Here is a 23,478-nt window from a genome sequence, read left to right as displayed (position 1 = left end):
CAAAGAGCTTGAAAAGGGTCTCTCAAAACTGGGTGACTGGGCAACAAAATGGCAGATGAAATTTAATGTTGATAAATGCAAAGTAATACACAATGGAAAGCATAATCCCAACTATACATATAAAATGATGGGGTGTAAATTATCTGTTGCCACTCAAGAAAGAGATCTTGGCATCATTGTGGATAGTTCTCTGAAAACATCCACTCAATATGCAGCGGCAGTCAAAAACCCAACAGAATGCTGGGAATAATTAAGAAAGGGATAGATAATTGGACAGAAAATATCATGTTGCCTCTATATAAATCCATGATATGCCCACATCTTGAATACTGTATGCAGATGTGTTCGCCCCACCTTAAAAATATATATATAGGAATTTGAAAAGGGTCAGAAAAGGACAACAAACGTGATTGGGGTATGGAATGGCTTCTGTATGAGGAGAGATTAATAAGACTGGAACTTTTCAGCTTGGAAAAGAGACGGCTAAGGGGAGATATGTTTGAGGTCTATAAAATATGACTGGAGTAGAGAAAGTAGATAAGGAAGTATTGTTTACTACTTCTCATAACACAAGAACTAGGGGTCACCAAATGAAATTAATAGGCAGCAGGTTAAAAACAAATAAAAGGAAGTATTTCTTCACACAATGCACAGTCAACCTGTGGAACTCCTTGCCAGAAGTTGTTGTGAAGGCCAAGACCATAACAGGGTTCAAAAAAGAACTAGATAAATTCGTGGAGGATAGGTCCATCAATGGCTATTAACCAGGATGGGCAGGAATGGTGTCCCTTGCATCTGTTTGCCAGAAGCTGGGAATGGGTGACAGGGAATGGATCACTTGATGATTACCTGCTCTGTTCATTCCCTCTGGGGCACCTGGCACTGGCCACTGTCGGAAGACAGGATACTGGGCTAGATCGGCCTTTGGTCTGACCCAGTAGAGCCGTTCTTATGATGTTAAGTGTCAAAGAGTTGTCAGTGGTTCACTGTCAAAGTGGGAGGGTGTATCTACTGTGGTGCCACCAGAATCAATTCTGGGTCTAGTACTAATCAGTATTTTCATTAATTACTTTAGATAGTGGAGTTAGGAGTATGCTTATAAAATTTGCAGATGACACCAAGCTGGGTGGGGTTGCAATCAATTTCAAAAATAGAATTTAGAATTCAAAATGACCTTGACAAATTGGAGAATTTTACCTGTCCCAGGTGAGTGGGTGAAAGTAAGCAAAAGATGATCCTTTGATCCTATTTTATGGTCTTTCACTCTATTCCTTTAATCTTTTCTGCCTTCCTCATCAAATGAATGACAGCAAGAGACGTGAATATTTGAGGATATATGAATTGCTACCTCCTGATCAGAATACCGGTAATTTAAGTAATTTCAAGGACACTATCTTGATACCCAAAATATTTTGGAAAAGCACAAAACAAAGAAATTATGTGAAATCATGGTCACCTGGAAATTTTTAAAATCTTGAATTCTGAGAAGAAACAACTAAATAAAACAATAGAAAAAATTAAAGTGAGACTGCAGATCAATCATAAAAGTACAATTAATATTAGTATGAAGTGGCAGCCAGGAATTTAAGAAAATACTGACCACAGAAAGATCTACTGATAAATCAGAAGAGCTTTATTAAATGTAATTCTGTCTTTTTATTATGAGGTAGTATTTTGTCCAGATTCCAATATTGAGGTATATGGCTCCTGTTACGGTAGTATCCAAAGTGCCTTCTAAGGAACACAGCCAAAATATAATCTGTGAGCTTTTCTGTGATAAATGAATCCCAGACCATTTAAAATCAAGCAGTAATATCTGGCACCACTTTCTTTATCCAGTGATTACGTAAAGGAGCATGGTTCACTACCTGTATTTGAGAAAGAACCTAAGAGTACTGTAGGAAGATATCTTTCACAGGGAGAACTAAAAGAAAGTCAAAGAATTTCCTGCACCTTGTATTTTTATCCCGCAAAGAATTACCAAAATATCCTCTTCTGACTCTCTGCTGCTGCTCTTGTGAACCCTTTTCATTGGCTTTGTGGCTTTATTTTCTGGAATATCTACTTCTACCACTGTCAAAATTATTTTAGGCCAGTTTGATGTGGTTGAAAGGATGGTCAGTTTACTTCCTTGCTAAATTGTTTTCTCCCACTCATTGTGATGTACTCCTCAAAAGCTGCAAATTGATTTTTCCATCAGCCATGATTTCACTGTGAAGGAGTAGTAGAGGAACCAGTTTTGTTTGAGTCGTCAATATTCTCAGCAGGAGAGGAGCCAATTTTCTTAGTATTGTTGTGAGCAATCAGTTATTAATGACTGGTTTGCTTCCTCTCAGAAATCAGGATCTGCCCACATGGTCTTCAACAGACAGTTAAAGACGGCCTCTTGGCCAATAAAAAGGTAGGATATTCTGGGCAACAGGTTTTATAATGAATTTTGTTGAAAGCTTTTGCCCTAAATATTTTCTTGGAGCGATGCCATGAATTCAGATCACTATTTAAATTTTGTTGTACTGAGTGATATATTAGATGTGTGTATGCTCCTTGCATATGGCTGGACCTATCTGGTACTTCCAAATGTTCCATTCATTTAAGTATAAGTTTGATAGAAAATGTATTACAGAAGCACACACTTATTCCAGAAGTAGTAAAAAGGCTAATGAGATATTTCAATTGTGAAAGCTGTCATCATTTACATGGCTCTTTTTCCTTAAAGATTTATAACTAAACCATTAAAATGGTTCCCTTGGAATTGAAACTTGGAATAGAAAATCTCCATTTAGGAATATATTTGCACTGTTTTAAATTTATACAACACTAAACATAAGAATAAGATCTCCCTCAAAGAGCTGACTGAACAGTCTAATATTTTTACCAGTTTTCAGAAAAAAAATTGATCTAATTATCCATTTTCAGTAATCATTTTCTGAATGTATAACTCAGGCAGGTATGATATAAAAATATTATAGCAATCTACATTAGTCCATAATGTAATCTAACTACTTTAATATTTGTCAATAGTTAATAGGCATATAGATTCATAGATATTTAGGTCAGAAGGGACCATTATGATCATCTAGTCTGACCTCCTGTACAACGCAGGCCACAGAATTTCACCCACCACTCCTACAAAAAAAACCTCACACCTATATCTGTGCTATTGAAGTCCTCAAATCGTAGTTTAAAGACTTCAAGGAGCAGAGAATCCTCCAGCAAGTGACCCGTGCCCCATGCTACAGAGGAAGGCAAAAAACCTCCAGCGCCTCTTCCAATCTGCCCTGGAGGAAAATTCCTTCCCGACCCCAAATATGGCGATCAGCTAAACCCTGAACATATGGGCAAGATTCATCAGCCAGATACTACAGAAAATTCTTTCCTGGGTAACTCGGATCTCACCCCATCTAATAGATCATCACAGGCCATTGGGCCTATTTATGAATATTTAATTACCAAAACCATGTTATCCCATCATACCATCTCCTCCATAAACTTATTGAATTTAATCTTAAAGCCAGATAGATCTTTTGCCCCCATTGCTTCCCTTGGAAGGCTATTCCAAAACTTCACTCCTCTGATGGTTAAAAACCTTCATCTAATTTCTAGTCTAAATTTCCTAGTGGCCAGTTTATATCCGTTTGTTCTTGTGTCCACATTGGTACTGAGCTTAAATAATTCCTCTCCCTCTCTGGTATTTATCCCTCTGCTATATTTATAGACAGCAATCATATCTCCCCTCAACCTTCTTTTAGTTAGGCTAAACAAGCCAAGCTCCCTGAGTCTCCTTTCATAAGACAAGTTTTCCATTCCTCGGATCATCCTAGTAAGCCCTTCTCTGTACCTGTTCCAGTTTGAATTCATCCTTCTTAAACATGGGAGACCAGAACTGCACACAGTATTCCAGGTGAGGTCTCACCAGTGCTTTGTATAACGGTACTAAAACCTCCTTATCCCTACTGGAAATACCTCTCCTGATGCATCCCAAGACCGCATTAGCTTTTTTCACAACCATATCACATTGGCGGCTCATAGTCATCCTATGATCAACCAGTACTCCAAGGTCCTTTTCCTCCTCCATTACTTCTAATTGATGCGTCCCTAGCTTATAACTAAAATTCTTGTTATTAATCCCTAAATGCATGACCTTACACTTCTCACTATTAAATTTCATCCTATTACTATTACTCCAGTTTACAAGATCATCCAGATCCTCCTGTAGGGTATCCCTCTCCTTCTCTAAATTGGCAATACCTCCCAGCTTTGTATCATCCGCAAACTTTATTAGCACACTCCCACTTTTTGTGCCAAGGTCAGTAATAAAAAGATTAAATAAGTTTGGTCCCAAAACCGATCCTTGAGGAACTCCACTGGTAACCTCCCTCCAGCCTGACAGCTCACCTTTCAGTAGGACCCGTTGTAGTCTCCCCTTTAACCAATTCCTTATCCACCTTTCAATTTTCCTATTGATCCCCATCTTATCCAATTTAACTAATAATTCCCCATGTGGCACGGTGTCAAATGCCTTACTAAAATCTAGGTAAATTAGATCCACTGCATGTCCTTTGTCTAAAAAATCTGTTACTTTCTCAAAGAAGGAGATCAGGTTGGTTTGACACGATCTACCTTTTGTAAAACCATATTGTATTTTGTCCCATTTACCATTGACTTCAGTGTCCTTAACTACCTTCTCGTTCAAAATTTTTTCCAAGACCTTGCATACTACAGATGTCAAACTAACAGGCCTATAATTACCCGGCTCACTTTTTTTCCCTGTCTTAAAAATAGGAACTATGTTAGCAATTCTCCAATCATATGGTACAACCCCTGAGTTTACAGATTGATTAAAAATTCTTGCTAATGGGCTTGCAATTTCATGTGCCAGTTCCTTTAATATTCTTGGATGAAAATTATCTGGGCCCCCCGATTTAGTCCCATTAAGCTGTTCGAGTTTCGCTTCTACCTCAAATATGGTGATGTCTACCTTCATATCCTCATTCCCATTTGTCATGCTACCATTATCCCTAAGATCCTCTTTAGTCTTATTAAAGACTGAGGCAAAGTATTTGTTTAGATATTGGGCCATGCCTAGATTATCCTTGACCTCCACTCCACCCTCAGTGTTTAGTGGTCCCACTTCTTCTTTCTTTGTTTTCTTCTTGTTTATATGACTATAGAACCTTTTACTATTGGTTTTAATTCCCTTTGCAAGGTCGAACTCTACTTGATTTTTAGCCTGTCTCACTTTATCCCTACATGTTCTGACCTCAATAAGGTAGCTTTCCTTGCTGATCCCTCCCTTGTTCCACTCCCTATATGCTTTCTGCTTTTTCTTAATCACCTCTCTGAGATGCTTGCTCATCCAGCTTGGTCTACAACTCCTGCCTATGATTCTTTTCCCCTTGCTTGGGATGCAGGCTTCCGATTGCTTCTGCAGCTTTGATTTAAAATAATCCCAGGCCTCCTCTACCTTTAGATCCATAAATTCTTCAGTCCAATCCACTTCCCTAACTAATTTCCTTAATTTTTTGAAAGTCAGCCTTTTGAAATCAAAAACCCTAGCTGCAGTTTTATTTTTATTAATCCTTCCATTCAGTTTGAACTGAATTAGCTCATGATCACTTGAGCCAAGATTATCCCCTACAACCATTTCTTCTATGAGGTCCTCACTACTCACCAAAACCAAATCTAAAATGGCATCCCCTCTAGTCGGTTCAGCAACTACTTGCTGAAGGCATCCATCAGCTATCGCATCTAGGAAAATCTGAGCCCTATTATTATTACTAGCACTCGTCCTCCAGTCTATATCTGGGAAGTTAGTCTCCCATGATCACACAGTTTCCATTAGTATTTACTTTTTTAAAAACATTAAAAAGGGCTCTATCCATATCCAAATTAGATCCCGGCGGTCTATAGCAGACCCCAAGCGCTATCCCAGGGAGGCTCTAATAGTTTTCTTCCCCAATTTAATTTTTGCCCAGACGGACTCAGTCATATCCATTTCATCGCTTCTTATTTCTTTACATTCTATCTCATCATTGATATACAGTGCTACTCCACCACCTTACCTTTATTTAATGTGACCATTTCAATTAAAAGGTCATCAAAACAATGCACATAATCTGCTACTATCTTGAAGAAATACTGCTGAGGCTGAAACACAATTGGACATTGGCAAAGATTCATAGGTAATCTGATTAAGGACAAGGACTAATAAATTACAGTGACATGCTCTGTACCATGCAATGGTATAAACCTTCACCCATCACCTCCTGGTTTAAACATGGAACGTAATGGTAATTGTCCCTTTTCTTGTTGGTTTATGTAGCAGCATTCATATTTAAGTTTGTATTTGGTCACTATATGTTATGGTAAAAATCTTCCAATTTGTATGTCTAACTTTGAAAATTTTGGCCTCCATTTATTTTCCAAAAAGAAAAATAGTGTAACCTAGTGTAACCTTGTTCTATTTTTGATTTTTTACTAGAGCTGTCAAGTGATTAAAAATATTAATTGCACCATTAAACAATAGAATACCATTTAGTTAAATATTATTAGATGTTTTCTACATTTTCAAATATATTGATTTCAGTTACAACACAGATACATAAGTGTACAGTGCTTACTTTATATTTATTTTTGATAAGTATTTCCACTGTAAAAAAAACAAAAGAAATAGTAATTTTCAGTTCATCTAATACAAGTATTTTAGTGCAATCTCTTTATCATGAAAGTTGAACTTACAAATGTAGAATTATGTACAAAAAAACCTACATTCAAAAATAAAACAATATAAAATTTTGGAGCCTGCAAGTTCACTCAGTCCTACTTCTTGTTCAGCCAATCGTGCAGATAAACAAGTTTGTTTACATTTGCAGGAGATAATGCTGCCTGCTTCTTATTTACAATGTCACCTGAAAGTGAGAACAGGCATTCTCATGGCACGGTTGTAGCCAGCGTCGCAAGATATTTACGTGCCAGATGTGCTAAAGATTCATATGTGCCTTCATGCTTCAACTACCATTCCAGGAGACATGCATCCATGCTGATGACGGGTTCTACTTGGTAACAATCCAAAGCAGGGCAGACTGCTGCATGTTCACTTTCATCATCTGAGTCAGATGCCACCAGCAGAAGGTTGATTTTCTTTTTTGATGGTTCTGGTTCTGTAGTTTCCGCATCGGAGTGTTGCTCTTTTAAGACTTCTGAAAACATGCTCAACATCTTGTCCCTCTCAGATTTTGGAAGGCACTTCAGATTCTTAAATGTTGGGTCAAGTGCTGTAGCTGTTTTTAGAAATCTCACATTGGTACCTTCTTTGCATTTTGTGAAAATGTTCTTAAAACGAACAACATGTGGTGGGTCATCATCCGAGACTGCTATAACATGAAATACATGGCAGAATGCGGGTAGAACAGAGCAGGGGAAATACAATTCTCCCCCAAGAAGTTCAGTCACAAATTTAATTAATACACTATTTTTTTAATGAGCATCATCACCATGGAAACATGTAATCTGGAATGGTGGCTGAAGCATGAAGGGGCATATGAATGTTTAGCATATCTGGCATGTAAATACCCTGCAATGCTGGCTACAAAAATGCCATGCAAATTACTGTTCTCACTTTCTGGTGACATTGTAAATAAGAAGAGGGCAGCATTATCTCCTGTAAATGTAAACAAACTTGTTTGAGCGATTGGCTGAACAAGAAGTAGGACTGAGTGAACTTGTAGGCTCTGAAGTTTTACATTGTTTTGGTTTGAGTGTAACAAAAAAAATCTACATTTGTAAGCTGCACCTTCAGGACAAAGAGATTGCACTACAGTACTTGTATGAGGTGAATTGAAAAATACTATTTCTTTTGTTTATCACTTTTACAGTGCAAATATTTGTAATCAAAAATATACACTTTTATTTCAATTACAACACAGAATACAATATATATGAAAATGTAGAAAAACATCCAAAATACTAAATACATTTCAATTGGTATTGTTTAACAGTGTGATTAAAACTGATTAATCACATTAGTTTTTTTGAATCGCAATTAATTTTTTTGAGTTAATTGTGTGAGTTAACGGCGATCAATCGACAGCCCTAATTTTTACTGAAAATATACATTCTATCAAATAATCATATATGGACTGTAACTATACCTGGACCATATTTTCAGCAAGCTTCAAGCCAGCCTCTAGTTTTGAATGTACAGCTAACTGCAAAGGAATGCACACATTCCACACAGCAAAATCCTGCATTTATGCACATTACCTTCTTGAATTTATGGTTTGGGTGAACAGCCACTTTTGCAGGCACAATCAGTTGTGTGTAGAAAAGTGAATGTGAAAACAATTGAGCTCAGAGATGGGGAACATTTTGCCCTTGTGGTCTTTTCTCCCATTGTTGCATTGAAGAGTGGGGAGGAGGGACGTTATCAAGATAATTCGCATCAATACAAAGGATAGATATGTGTATGAGTGGGCAGACTCTAGTAGCAATGTTCATTTTGAATTCTTAGTGTATGATTGTCTGTGAAGGAGGGGGAGGCAGTTGTTCTAAGGTCACATGGTAACAGTATTCTCTTCTTCCAAAACAAACTATAACTGGAAATATTTGTTCAGAATTCCACTCTCTCTAATGCAGTGTTCACTTGTGATACAGGCCCTCCAGGTCTAAATATCTACAGTAGATTCAGGTAACGAAACTAATGTTAGTGTACGGCAGAAATTAATATTCCTGATATAGAGAAAATAAGTGAATATGGAATATTTTGAAATATAATGAATTAACAGCATTCTTACAGTGTTGTAACCTTTGTCCCATTCCCCCCATCACCAGCCTACCAATTCTTTCCTGTTGCTTTTCTTCTGTTGGTTCTATATGAACAATTAAAATATCAAAAAATTATATATTCCTTACAAATGAGATGAGAACTTATACCAAGAACAAAAAAGAGAATTCAATGAGCTATTTTTCAATAGACATTGGAACAAAAAAAGGAACATGTGCTATTTAACGTGAGGAGGCCAGACGTTTTTTAAGTGTTTTCGTTTTATATTTTGCCTTTATGCATGATTTATCTTATAGCTTTGTCCTCAAATAACCATTTAACTAAAATGACACAATTTTGTAGCCAGTGATCCATGACATTAAAGATTTGGAAAAGCTATTGATTCACTGAACTGAAAAAAATTAAATATGTTAAGGCATAGCTTCAAAATAGAATTTTATTTATTGTAAATTATATTTGATCTTACATTTTTTTTTTTACTATTTAAAGTACAAAAACCAGGTACATCTATAATAAAGCATTCAATTTATTTGTGATTAGTCTGTAACTAAACAGTGGTCCCGTTTTTTAAATGTAGCCAGATGTAGTGTTAAATAAAAGCAGCTTGCACCTAAAGCATTTCCCCTTGTTCCCATGTCATATTCCTCTGCATGTACCTCTTTCTGTTTGTATTAGTCATTCTCTCTAGGTAAATTGTCCATAAGACCCATGATTCCTTTAGCAAATTATCCAGAAAATGTTGTCAGTGCACATTGTGACATTTTGTGCCACTGGTGGATTTGCTGCTATTCCAGTGGTCTAATTAACCTGGCAGTTATCTCCTGTACCCAACATTGTCATCTCCTTTTCCTGGGTTCAGACCTCCTCCTCCCCCCACCTTTAAATGAATATCAGATTTACTATTGATTTGTCTGTGTCCCCCCCCTTTCTCCCCCCTTCCTCTTGATTGGCAGTATCATCCAGACAAACAGAGCGCAGATGTGCCAGCAGGAGAGGTGGAGGAGCGTGTGCAGAGGTTCATCGAAATTGATCAAGCGTGGAAAATTCTAGGGAACGAAGAGACAAAAAAAGAGTATGACCTACAGCGCCGTGGTAGGTTCCTGCCGAGGAGAGCTGGCTGAAGTGGCAAAGTAGTGGCAACAGCTCTTAAATGCTGGGGCTGGAATAGTAGTTAGATAGTATTTTTAAAAGCTTTTTGTTTCTGAACCAAATGTTTTATTTGCTCTTATCCTGCTTTCATATTTGGATATGTTATTGATACTTATAAATACACATACATTAACCAGTAAAACCATTGAATTACTTCCAGTGAGGCATTAGGTAGTGGTACTTGTAATCATTTTAATAAATATGGAATTTAGACGGTAATTATGTAGTTTAGCCATTCTTATCATTGCAGCAGTTTCAGTAAATTTTCTTAACTACTTCAAGTTATGGCCAGCACTATATTTTGTTGAAGCAGTTTAGATATAGGTACTGAGTAATTTATGTCTAAGATACAGTATATCATATGGCTTTATAAACACTTCAGACTTATTAAGGCACATTCTTTTTTGGGTGTGTGTATTTTAGGATAGCTTTCATAAATAATCTCTAGTACAATTACTCTTTATGAAGCAGGTTTATAAATAATATTCCAGTAAAACACATTAACTAGGCAGCTCCAGCATGCATTTCTTTTTTACATCTCAGAAAATAGCTTCTTAAAACAGCGACAGGCTGTTGTGATAAAGAAAGGGGGGAAATGTAGGTCAGGTCTGTCACACATGGGCTACCATTACATGAAGTGATAGGCTGTCTTTCTGTTCTGGCCTCAGGATAGGAGTCCCTCAGCCTTCCATTAGAACCTTCAATAAATGTATATCCACCCTACATGTTAATGGGGGGAGTCGATAATAGTGTATTGCCCGTGGGGAAAACACTCCGTCGCGCTCTGCAGTAACACACTCTGGTCCAGCATTGACATGTAGCCACCACCACTTTTCAATGTGTCTGATAAAAGCCTACTGTCTCTGCAGCTTATTGAATTCCCTTCCATTGTACATTGGCACACCATCAAACCTTTCTCTCTTGCACTGATTTTAACTCCCCTGCTGCAAAGGTTACCAGAACTTTGAGAAACAAAAGCTTAGTCATAGTAGCAGATACACATTATTGTAGGATAAGAAGAAAGATATACAATACATAGAAGTTTATTTTCAGCATGAATTTCTAATTATATTTAAATATATCACTTTCTCAGACTGTGTAAGTATTGAGGGGAAGGTAAAATTTTAAAAATAGCTGAACAAATAATTTTCAAACTGGATTTGTGGGGGTTTTTTTCCCCCATTTAAGCAGTATTATGATTACATTGAAATTACCTATTACCTCAGTGCTATCGGGGGGGAAAAAAAGCCTGATTTAACTTCAGGATAGGAATTTCTCGTAAGTCTCATAACACTTCATTATGCTTTTAGATTTTTACAGCACTCTTGTCACCCACTCTAATAACTATTGCATGCTTAGGTGTGATGAAATTAATAAGAGTTTTATCTATACATTTTTATTTTATGTATGTGATGGGTTTAATTTAAAGCCTTAATATATACCACAGAATTTTAATATACTGGGCTCAATTCCACCAGTGCAGTCAGTGGAATTACATCAGGAATGAATATAGTATATTCTGTCTTCCTGTGGTGGCAGTAGACACAGATTGCTTTTAAGTAGCTTTGTATTTAAAGCATCTTCGCGTCAATTAAAGATGTATTAATGTGTGCTGAGACTCTTGCATCCAAAGGAGTTATTCTAGAGAGTTATCTCAAGAGAATGTAAAGACACTTAAAAAAGGAAAACAAATTATACGTTTATTATTTATATGAACCTGAAAGCTCCTTCAGCACTCCCAATTGCGTATCATGAAGATTATGCATTTTAAAATATAAGGTTCTGTTCACACAACACTGGTGTGATTCAAATAAAGTTGTGCACAGGATGTACACTTCCAGTGTCGCTTTGAATTTCAGCCACTTCACAGTAAGTACAGTAGCAGCAGAATGGCAGTGAAATTGACTAGAATCAGTGATGAGCTGCCAAAATCTTAACAGCCTGTTCCCTATAAAAAGTTCTGATTTAAGGGATGTGCCCCAGTATGTATTTTTTGTACCAACTGGGTTACCATTTTTAAAATTTAAAAATTCCTCCCGGATGGCGATTTAAGAACCAAAAAGCCTGACCTGTCTGGGAAAATACGGATGTATGTTAACCCTGCCTAAAATTCTTTTTTAAAAAGATGGGCCTGAACTAGAAATGAGCTCCGTTTCACATGTGTGGGTCCCCGCCACTCCCTGGGGGTTTGCTAGGGTGACCAGATATCCCGATTTTATAGTGACAGTCCCGATTTTGGGGTCTTTTTCTTATATAGGCTCCTATTATCCCCCACCCCCTGTCCTGATTTTTCACACTTGCTGTCTGGTCACCCTAGGGTGTGCACATGTGTGGGTCCCAGCTGCTCCATGCCCCCCTCATTGAAGCAGGTGTGCAGGGTTACTGCCCTGGGAACTGCAGGGCACCAGTGGATGTGGAGCCAGTTGCAGCCAGGGGCATGGGGCAGGGCTAGCTGGAAGCAGGGGGTGCGGGGCTCACTGTGGGCAGGGCAGCGGGTGCGGAGCTGGCTGGAAACAGGAGGGTGTGGGGTTGGCTGGAGACAGGGCAGGGGCTGACTGGAGGTAGGGGCTGGCTGCAGGCAGGGCAGGGGGGTGCAGGGCTGGCTGGAGACAGGGGTTGGCTGCAGGCAGAGGGTGCAGGGCTGGCTGGAGACGGGCTGGCTGGATACAGGGCAGGAGGTGCGGGGGTGGCTGGAGATGGGCTGGTGTGGGCAGGGCAGGGGCTGGCTGCAGGCAGGGGGTGGGGCAGGGGCTGGAGGCAGGGCAGGAGGTGGCTGCAGGCAGAGGGTGCGGGGGTGGCTGGAGGCAGGGGCTGGCTGCCGGCAGGGTGGTGGGTACTCACGGGGAGAGCAGCAGGACACAGCCCAGGCCCAGCAGAGCAGCCGGGGACCCACCAGGCAGCAGAGGGAGCCCCAGGGGAGCAGGAGCAGCAACAGGGCTCGTGCCCAGAGCTAGGCGGCAGCCCACATGGCTCCCACAGCGCAGCGCCCCCGGTGCTGGAGGAGGAATTACATCACACCCCGGCCGGAGCCCATCAAAGCCTCAGTGCCCCCTGCAGGGAAGCGGGTTAACAACCGGTTCTAAAACTGCTTCAAAATTTAACAACTGGTTTGCGCAATCCGGCTCCAGCTCACCACTGACTAGAATCCTGTTCTCTGAATTGCCAGTACAGCACACTTCAGAAATAATGATTCTGATCAATTTCATGGACACTTCTGCTGGGGCAGGAACAAAGGGGAAGAGCTATGAGGAAGAGTTTGGCTCAGATACTTATCCAAATTTATTTGGTCTGGAAATCTTACAAGAACTGCCTTTTTGTGTGCTTTGTGAAAATTTCACTAACTCCTTGTTTTGCCAGGTTGGAAATGAAATAAGAACTCCACTTTTTCATAATATTGAATCTTCTGCTTCTAATCCTTATCAGAAGCATGAAGGAGAAGGGAAAACGCACATTATGGTTTACCTATTAAAAAAGGAACTTCTTTCCAGGTCTGGTCTAAGATTCGTTCATTTCTGATCATAACTCCCCTTCCTAAAGATTCATATTCAATTTGTTTGAGTGGCTAATAGAAATTAGGCTAAAACTCCATTGAACATCCCAACTTCATATATAGTACAAATGCTCAAATCCAGCTGCTGTGGTGGTGGTAGTAGTTACCAAATGTTACCATTTGACTGGTGGTTTATGTTCAATGGGTTTTGATTTCCATGGACACGTGTCTACATCACAACATATTTCTCATCCTTGAATTGTCCTGTATCCCTCTCAGAAGTTGCCCTTCCAAGTTTGGGTTTATGAACATTAGAGGAGCACACTTGCACTGCTGCCTTTGCTGTACCTGTTCTATGTCTGAAGGCTTTAAGTCTCTAGGGATCTCTTTATGGTACTTTTTGTGTGCACTACATTCTCAAAACATTTGTTTTTAAACAAGGTGTAAAGGTGCGGGAAGTCCCAACACACACCCTTGTGGCCCAGTGTGGTGCTGCAGGTATGCCCCACCTTAATTTCCCCTGTTCTGGGAGAGAGTAGGTTCACTTTAACAGTCTTGGGGAAAGAAGCCAACACACACTAACAAAAAAGCCTTTGGTTAGGCTGGTCTCCTAGAGCCTGAGAGAAGACAACCACTACATACTGCAGCCTACATGGCTTCTACTACCCTCTCTCTCACTCAGCTTCCTCTTCCTGTTTATATAATCCTAGGCCAAGGCAAGGTCTCCTTGATTAGGCTCTGGAGTGTCCCTTAAAGGAGTAGTACACTCCTTCACACAGTGCAGAGCAGCATAAAAAGCAACAATATACAACAATTTCTATTTTTTTAATAGAAAAGCAATTCTGGAGAATTCTTTTTTTCCCTTTTAACTTAAACAAGTTAGGCTCAAAGCATCTAGCTTAATAAGTTCATGGAGGATATGTCTATCAATGGCTGTTAGCCAGGATGGGCAGGGATGGTGTCCCTAGCCTCTGTTTGCCGGACGCTGGGAATGGGCAACAGGGAATGGATCACTTGATGATTACCTTACCTTAGGTTCTGTTCATTCCCTCTGGGTCACCTGGCATTGGTTGTTGTCGGAAGACAGGATACTGAGCTAGATGGACCTTTGGTCTGACCCAGTGTGGCCGTTCTTATGTAAATATCTTAACTTACAAAATGTCTACTCTTTGGAGTGGTAAGATTTTCACATAAATCTGTGCTCAGATTCAGACTCAATGACTTTGCTATAGCTCTGCAGTTGAGCAGATAAGCTCCAAAACAATATTAAAGAGGATTTTTGAAAGCTTTTGTAAAATGTAAAAAAAAATGATTGAAATCCTGTATTAATCAAGTTAGCCAAGTTTCCCTTATCTGGAAGGACTGGTGAAGTGCTCAGCTGTTGGAAGGATTCTTGAACATTGAGTTTAGTGCTTCCCAGATAATTGGAAAAAGTAGCTGGTTTTAAAATGTCCTCGTTTGTAATTTAGGGCTTCACCTACGGTATCATGACTTTTAAAACTTCAGTATTGTCCCGGAGGTACTCTCACCCTCAGCTTCGGGCAAATCCCTTTGTGTGAGGTGGAAATACCATAGTGGTGGATGGAGATTTAGAAAGGGAATCTTACACTGGTCCAATTGTGAAGAAATGTAGAACATTTAAAGAATAAGTAGTTTACCGTTAATTTTTTCTTCATCTTGTCACACACTCATTTTAGTTCAGGATTTTTGAAAATGAGCACTCTTCCCTCATCCCAACTTTCTCTTCTCATCCTACATTGAAATCATAATGCTGTGTTTGACATCAGAATGTGGATGCAGAGCTGATTTCTACAAGAGCAGCATTACAACTTCCCTGCAGGATCAAGCAGGAGCAGCAAGCGAGAAGTGCCTATAAAAATGCTTTTAATAGCTAGCACAAGCGGCAAAGAGAACTCTGACTAGCATATGACAAGAAAATAGAGATATTTTAATATGGTATATTTTTAGTTGTTCCCTAGTATGAGAATCCCTTTTTAAAAAAGCATAAGTAAAGCTCAAAAAAGCCTTTCAAAACCAAAATAAAGCTTCAAGCACAGCCACAATGTGGCAGGCCCTGTGGGACTCTCTGAAACCCTGCAGTTTGCCTGGCAGGTCTACCACTCTTTAAGTGACAGCAATATACATTGTGTTTCTGGCTAAGGATCTTAAAATTGTGGAACTTCATGGGCACTTGGTGACTTGGGGGATTGATAATGGGACACAGAGAGCCTTTTACCACTAGGTCATTCAAAATCCAGACCATGTTCATAGTGGCTGTAAATTAACCCATTGGTGGCTGATTAGCCTGTGTGCAATGAGTTAATCTCATTCTAGTCCCCAAAGCACAAGTAACTATTCACAGTAGTACCTTAAAGACTAACAGATTTATTTTGGCATAAGCTTTCGTGGGTAAAAAACCCCACTTCTTCAGATAAATAGGTGGGGTTTTTTACCCATGAAAGCTTATGCCAGAATAAATTTGTTAGTCTTTAAGGTACCACCTGACTCCTCATTGTTTTTGTGGATACAGACTAACACGGCTACTCCTTTAATATTCATAGTGGTGAGTCTTCCTAATAGTCGCAGTTCAGGTCGGATTGAATGGCCCCTAGAGACAGAACTAATTTCTCAGCCACAGAAATTATTTCTCCCTCCAGAACAGAATTATTACACATTAAAAGGACATTGTGGTGAAGCTTGTTTTTCCATTGCCTGTACGTACTTGTGAATAAACAGAAGGGAGACTTCTTTCTCCAAGTTTGGCAGTGGAGTCAGCCTTGCAAGGTGCTGAGCACTCCCACCATGACCTAGCAAATTACTAGGCACATGCTTACCTTTGAACTCTTGCATAGTTCCCTTAAAGTCAGGGGGTTCACACACATGCTTGAAATTAAGCACATACTTAAATGTTTTCCTAGATCAGGGTCAGAGTGCTCAGTGCTTCATAAGATTGAGTCCTGCATTTTTCAAGCAATTTTTATAAGGTTTTGCAAGTTAGTCTTTATATCCATAATTAAAATACAAATTGTTTTCATTTTTTTGTTAGCTTGGAAGCTTAAAAAGGGTAACTTTTAATATATTAAATTGGCTAAGGATCGGGTGGGTGGAATGTTCAAAGGGACCTATATCCCAGCCTCTAGTGCTTTATGAATTAGTGTCCAGGTTGCAACTTGAAAGCTTGACCAAATATATGCTTATAATGTGAAAATATTTACTTGCTACACATCAGAGGCATTGAAGGAGATCAGCGTTGTTACCTCTTACATCATAGCACTGTATTAAACTATAGTCGTTTTGTTTAAAAGTAAATAAGAAACAGTGTTTTATCAAAAACATGGGATATTGCTTTTAGGAACAGTTCTCAACTCTCACACTGCTTTCCTCAAAACTTTTACTGAAATCATATTTATGTATTTTTGTAACACTTCATAATGTTTGTTTTAAATTCAACAGACTGCTGGTTAGTAAAAAAAAACATAGCAGTACTTGAAAAAGAATAAATATATGGTGTACTAAAAATAAAACAACACAAAAACCTCCACCTCTAGCAGTACCAAAGTTTTGAATACCAATGTGACTTATTTTTGAGTGATTATTGAGGCCTGCTAGGTATTTCACACTGTATTCAGTCTGTCAATGTATAAGCTGTACCTTTTTTCTTTATAACTTAACTGTAGTTATAAAAAGTTCGAACACTTCCCAGAACACTGATCATTGAGTATGCATATTTTAACTGTTCTTAGTAGTCTAAAAAGATTGGATTTTCATTTATCATTTGTTTAAAAAACCAAAATATTTATTGTATCCCTAAGCAAAGCTTTAAAACCTTTCCTCCTTTAAATTTCGTGAATGACCCAGCAAGAGCTCTAGTAAAGCTTTACTGAACCAAGCTGCTAATAGTTATTTGATGTTATTCTGCGGCCTTAAAGAATCTCAGTAGATTTTCCTTTTAATCTCCTTGAATTGCAGGCTCATAAACCGCTCTGATGAGCCTGCCAGTGTTTTCTTAGATCCTACAGTCGAGACAATGGATCTGCAGAATCCTTTCACCTCTTGTTGTCAGAAAAATGCAATAGAACACAAGGTCATGGGGCCTGTACTTCTAAAGATTTAATGACTGTTTTCAAGTAACTGTGGAAAACCAGAACATCTTATTTTCTATCTGCGTTCACGAATGTATCTCAAAGTATACAGATCTAAACAACTTGAGGAGTCAAATGTATATATGTATCTATTTAAGCATACAAAACATAGAGCTAACCTCTCATATGAATACCAGTCTGAATAATCTTTATATCTCTCAAGTCCATAAAAAACAGCTCTCAAAAGAACCAGTAGCTGTGGAGAGTTGTAAGATGCAAGCTAAAGTACAGTTAAAATAATAAAGAAGGGCACACAGTTATTATTAAGTAACACACACTCTGTGGATATTGCAAGATTAGTAATCTTGCAGACAAATTTGCAAACCTCAGATCAGCCTTCACTTTCTATAATTCATAACTTGACAAGTCCAAAAATCCATTTATGCTGTGTTAAAACATTTTAGATTGGATAATATGTTAAACAGGGAAATGTAGAGATTAAATTAGCGTTGTTCAATTTTGAAAAAGAAATGTTTGCTGTTAGAAGCAGACAAGCAAATAACTGTAGCATATAAAATAAAGTGATAGCATGTGTATTGGGTTGTATGTTATGCTTGAAGGCTTTACAATTGAAAATTAACTTTTTGGAAGATAACCTGATTATCAAATCATTATTAAAGCTAATTACAGGTCAAGCATCATATTATGAAAGACTTGTAATGATAATGGGTCAAATTATTTCCTGCTGTAACTCCACTGCCTTCAGTGGAAGTACACTGAGGATGAATTTGGCCCATGAAGTTTTTTAATTACAATTGCAGCAGTGGACAGGAAAAGCATAGTTGAAATTCTAAACATCAGGCTCCTTCCTATAGGGTATCTGAGTTAGAGGGACTGCTAGTGGCCTCATTTCCTCAGTCTCCTGCCCATTCCAAAGTCAACAAAGGTGTTGTAGGAAGCATAGTGGGGATTGTGAGCGAAACACTGTTCCCCCCACGTCACTGTTTCTCCCTTGGTTTGCCCCATCCATGCTTGTGTGTTGAAATCCCCTTCATGGTGTCATGTGCCCCCTCCCTCCCTCATGCATGCTACCTGTGAAGTACTACCTCCATTCACACAGCTGTTTGTATGAGAAACTTGTCCTGACATAGAGCACTCCTTTGTGAAATCTGTGAAGGGTGGCCTGTTTTTTCAGCCCAATTTATGTCTCCCTCTTCAAGAGAAGCTGGGAAATGGTGGGACCTCCACAGCCTAAAGTAACTTTTTTTCTCTGCCTGCTCACTACACCGCAGAGGGAAAGTTGGACCTATCCTGCCCGCTGAAACTTTCTCCCCTTTCCTCACAAGTTTCTCTTTCTCTCGCCCCACCTCTGAAGAGAAGAGGCCTCATAGTGAAGTCATCTTCCTGTCCCATGAAACAGAAGAAGAAAGTAGATAGGTGGTCTTTTCTCCCAAGTTACTACAGCAGGGATCGGGAGAGAAGAGACTGATGGAGACTTTTTCTTTTTGGTGCTGCCAGAAATATTCATGGTTTCCATTATAAGAAATGCTTTTTGACTACAAGTCTGTAAATTGGATTGAGCAGAACGCAAGTAATGTTAAAATATACTTCACATGAATTAAGACAATACTGAACTTCCATTTTATGTTGGACATTTTAGTTTAGACACATTACAGTTTTTGAGTAGGTGGAAGAGAATGAGCAAAGGCATGCTCATTGCCAGTGTGTGACTGGTTCTAGCTAAAAGCACTACCCTAGGTCTTATTTGGCTAATCTGTTGTCAGAGCAAAGACAACAGTAACTGAACATGAGCTCTCAATATGATGCTGTGTCCAAAAGACATAGTGTGATCCTGGGATGCATAAATGAGAATCTCAAGTAGTAGTAGAGAGGGTTTTTTTACCTCTGTATTTGGCAATGGTGTGACCACAGCTGGAGTAGTGTGTTTAGTTCTGGTGCACACAGTTCAATAAGGATGTTCATAAATTGGAGAAGGTTCAGAGAAGAGCTACAGGAATGATTAAAGGAATAGAAAATATTCCTTATAATGATAGACTCAAAGAGCTGAATCTGTTTATCTTAACAAAGAGAAGGTGACTTGATTTCAGTCTGTAAGTCTCTACGTGGGGAACAAATATTTAATAATGGGTGCTTTAATCTAGCAGAGAAAGGTATAACAATCCAATGGCTGGAAGTTGAAGCTAGACAAATTCAGACTGGAAATAAGGTGTAAATTTTTGACAGAGGGTAAATTACCCATTGGAACAATTTACTAAGGATTCTTCATGACTGGCCATTTTAAAATCAAGATTGGATGGATACCTAGCACACTCATGGGATTACTTTGAAGAAGTTCTATGGCATGTGTTATACAGGAGGTCAGACTAGATGATCACAATGATCCTTGTTAGCCTGAGAATCTATGACTCTCTGAATAAGATTGATTGATTGACAGCTGTATCTTTCAGTTATCTTTTTCCTTCATACCCTTTTGTCTGTCTCTTTTAGTAGTAGCCAAGTGTTAGCAGTGTGTGGGTTAATTTTATTTTAATCTGTACCTCTTTAATGTACTGTATGTATTTGGGATAGGCTAGGTCAAGGAGGTTTTATTGATCCTTTCATTATCTCAGAGTTCTCGGATTTGTTTTAATTGCCTTCATTTAGTCTAATTTAGATATTATTTCAGGTAAAATTAGAATCACAATTTAGTTGCAAAAGAAAGTATAAAATTGGCCTGTGTTCTAGGCTAACTGGCTCTTAATTAATTAATTGCATTTTTAAAAAAGAATAATTCTTAATGTCAAGTATTAATTACGTTTTCCACTAATATATAAGGGCAAGTTAAAATAAGTGTTTCATTTCACTACTGATAAATTAATATTTGCTAACTGCTGTGTTATGTGTGTAAGACTGACACCAAGATGGTAGATCCACAATAAAAAACAACTTCTGTTCTAAGATATTCTTTTGGATGATCAAATGTTAACCATAGAGAAATTTCTGACTTCTGGTTGATAGGGTCATGCATATATAATTGGTTCATATGTTCCCTTGCTACAACAATATAATATACCACCGGGGTCGGGATTGATTTAAGTCACCAATTTAAATCATGATTTAAATCAGCAAGCAGGAAACCATTATTTAAATCATCCATTTAATCTTGTTTTACATTTGTATTTTTTAAATTATTTTCCTAAAGAAAGGTTCATTCTCACTAGTCTCACTTATAATCACTAACACATACCCTTTACACTAAATTTGATAATCCTTTTTGCTAACCATGAGGATATACACATGTATTTAAGCAGTTCTTTGGATTAACATACATTTATTCAGATTCTTATTTTTATGATTGTATATTAAGTTAGAAAATGAATGACACTTTTATTTACTAGGTAATTAATATTTATCCATATTTGTGTCAAGCTGCACTTGAATGGAAATTGAATTTCAATTAAAATGCACAAAACCAGCATTTTATAAATTTTTATTAATTAAATAAAATAACGTTAAATGTGCTGGATACATAAAGAAAAAAAGGTAGTTTTCTCAAAACATGTTCTGCATTTAAAATTGATTTTATTAAACTAAGTATTATTTGTAATAAGTATATTGAACTCATACTTTTGCTATACACCATGTCCTTCAAGGCTTTAGAACTAAAAGATCTCATTCTCTTGCACTTCATTTTTATTCATATATTGGTAGAGGAAAACAAGCTTGCTTTCTTTTTCAACTCCCAATCAGTTTCTCGACTTGGAATGAACTAGTCATTGAACTGAACTAGTTGAATGAACTGAAATGAAGAAACTGTTTTTTCTGTAACTGCAGAAGAGGCTACTGATGTCAAAAGTTGGTTTTTAGTACTTCAGCAAACTCTAAGCCCAGGTGCTTAGCCTGTGACTTCATTTCACTGGTTTGACTTTCTTTAAAACTTTGGCAACAAATGTACTGCTTGAATATTATTTTTTAACTTAATTTAAATTATTTTAATACATTATAGTAAGTTTAGGCCTTAATATATGTTGTCATGATTTCAAATTTAATTTTAAAGTTTTTTAAATTGATTTTTATCCACTCTACATACTACTGTGCTGTCTAATTAAGAATCCTAATTATGAATGGCTTGCTTTATACAGTTAATGTTTGAAGTTGACTTATGTAATAGTTCTATATATTCTAAATTTTTTAGAAAATTTCTCTCATATCACAAGCCTTAATACTATTTTATAGAAAATGGACACTAGACTAGATTTAGCCTATTAATAATCTACAGGGAAAGGTGCAAATTACTTTGTTATATAGACGCCTCATCTAATTGCATACAAGGGTGGGGGGGAGGGTTTAAATTACTAATAAAACAACAGTCTACATGCATATCAATCTTAGCTAAGGCCCAGGTAGGCCTACTTTATCCCAGACAGCTCCACCCCAGATGACTGGGTTTCAGTCTGCTTCACAGTAGGATCTGAGTTTTTAACCACCCCATAGTTCTTTTTTAGTTTCCTACCTGGCTTCTCTCTTCCTATGGATACAGTTGTATTTAGCTGGGATTAAGGTAAAACTTCAAAATGAATGGTTTCAGAGTAACAGCCGTGTTAGTCTGTATTTGCAAAAAGAAAAGGAGTACTTGTGGCACCTTAGAGACTAACCAATTTATTTGAGCATGAGCTTTCATGAGCTCACGAAAGCTCATGCTCAAATAAATTGGTTAGTCTCTAAGGTGCCACAAGTACTCCTTTTCTTTTTTCAAAATGAATGACACCTGCATTGTCCCTTAAGTATCTGTAAATGGTACTACTGGATGCTGAGGTGTGCTTTCCTGCATAGTAAGCTCCGCTCCTGCTGGAAATAACCCTTTGTAATCCTATAGCAGACAAAACTTATAAATGTTTATAAAATATTACAAGTGTTTGTATGTCCATCACACCAAGTGTATATATGGTGGATGGTATATAGGACAGAGGGATACTTCCACAGTACCAGATGCACTCCACCTTATAGCTGTAACTTTCCACAGTTCTCTACCTCATAGCAAGTGCTGCAGCCTGCCAGTAGGCCTGCCCTGCCTCTCTCATGTCTCTTTAGGAACACTTTCTTGCTCTCCTCTTCTTTCCAAAGGTAGCAGGCCTGCTAACTGAAGCACCCACCGAGTGGAGGAAATGATGCTTATTCAGTAATAATGGCGTAATCCTGACTAGTGCCTAACTATGTTTGTAGTCATCTTCCTGCTCCTTGTCATGTCTACTGCCCGTGGCTTAGTCTTTATATTCCTGCCAAGGAGGTCCTGCTAGTCATACGTTTTCCCTCTCCCCTCCTTCCCAGTCACTCTATGTCTAACGCACAGACACCATGGGCACTTATGCGCCACACAGCTCCTGGATCTGCTTTATCTCCCTCTCCTGGCAAAGGTTTTCCTGTGCCATGGTATCCTGATGTACCTCAATGATGTCTTCTCCATGGACAGTTTGTCCTTAGTCCCTGGATTCTTCCCTCCGTAGCCCCTTTCACTGACTTCTTTAAGCTGTTATCCTCAGTTTCTCTCATCCAAATAGAAGGGCAAAAAGTCCTGAGGAAAAGGATAGGCCAAGTCCTCCTCCATTTCAGAGGATGGTGAAATACTCTGCTTCCATTGCGGAACATAATATAAATGCACAAAGTCATACAGTGACCTGAAGAGAAACCTACCTATATGACCAGGAAGGCGAGTAGATGCATTGCCCAAACTGGTTGCCCAAGTTATTAAAGACCCTGAAACTCAAGAGAGCCCCAGGCTTATTCATTGAATAGGAATCTGAAATCCACCATTTAAGAGGGATTATGTTGTTTTAGCTGCAGCTCTGTGACAGGCCATGTCCTATGTTGTAACCACTAAAGGCCTTGGGCAAACTGCGTATATCAAATCTTAGGAGGCTGAGAAAGTATAAAAAGTAGTTAAGGGTCTTTGTTCTTCCAATATGATGTGTCAAATT

The 23,478-nt window shown here is 38.4% G+C and overlaps 1 protein-coding gene across 3 annotated transcripts in view; it reads left to right on the top strand.

The window, feature by feature from the left end:
* DNAJC24 (DnaJ heat shock protein family (Hsp40) member C24) overlaps positions 1-23,478 on the top strand; it is a 68,032-nt gene that overhangs the window by 39,225 nt on the left and 5,329 nt on the right. For all 3 annotated transcript variants that reach the window (XM_084631204.1, XM_084631205.1, XM_084631206.1), the window contains exon 3: positions 9,736-9,874. In XM_084631204.1, coding sequence (XP_084487330.1) covers positions 9,736-9,874 — 139 coding nt within the window. The remainder of the gene's footprint in view (positions 1-9,735; positions 9,875-23,478) is intronic.

This window comes from Lepidochelys olivacea (genome assembly GCF_965140295.1).
Source record: "Lepidochelys olivacea isolate rLepOli2 genome assembly, chromosome: 6".
NCBI lineage: Eukaryota > Metazoa > Chordata > Testudines > Cheloniidae > Lepidochelys > Lepidochelys olivacea.
Note: the sequence above shows the minus strand (reverse complement) of the source record. Positions and strands in the feature narration are given on the sequence as shown.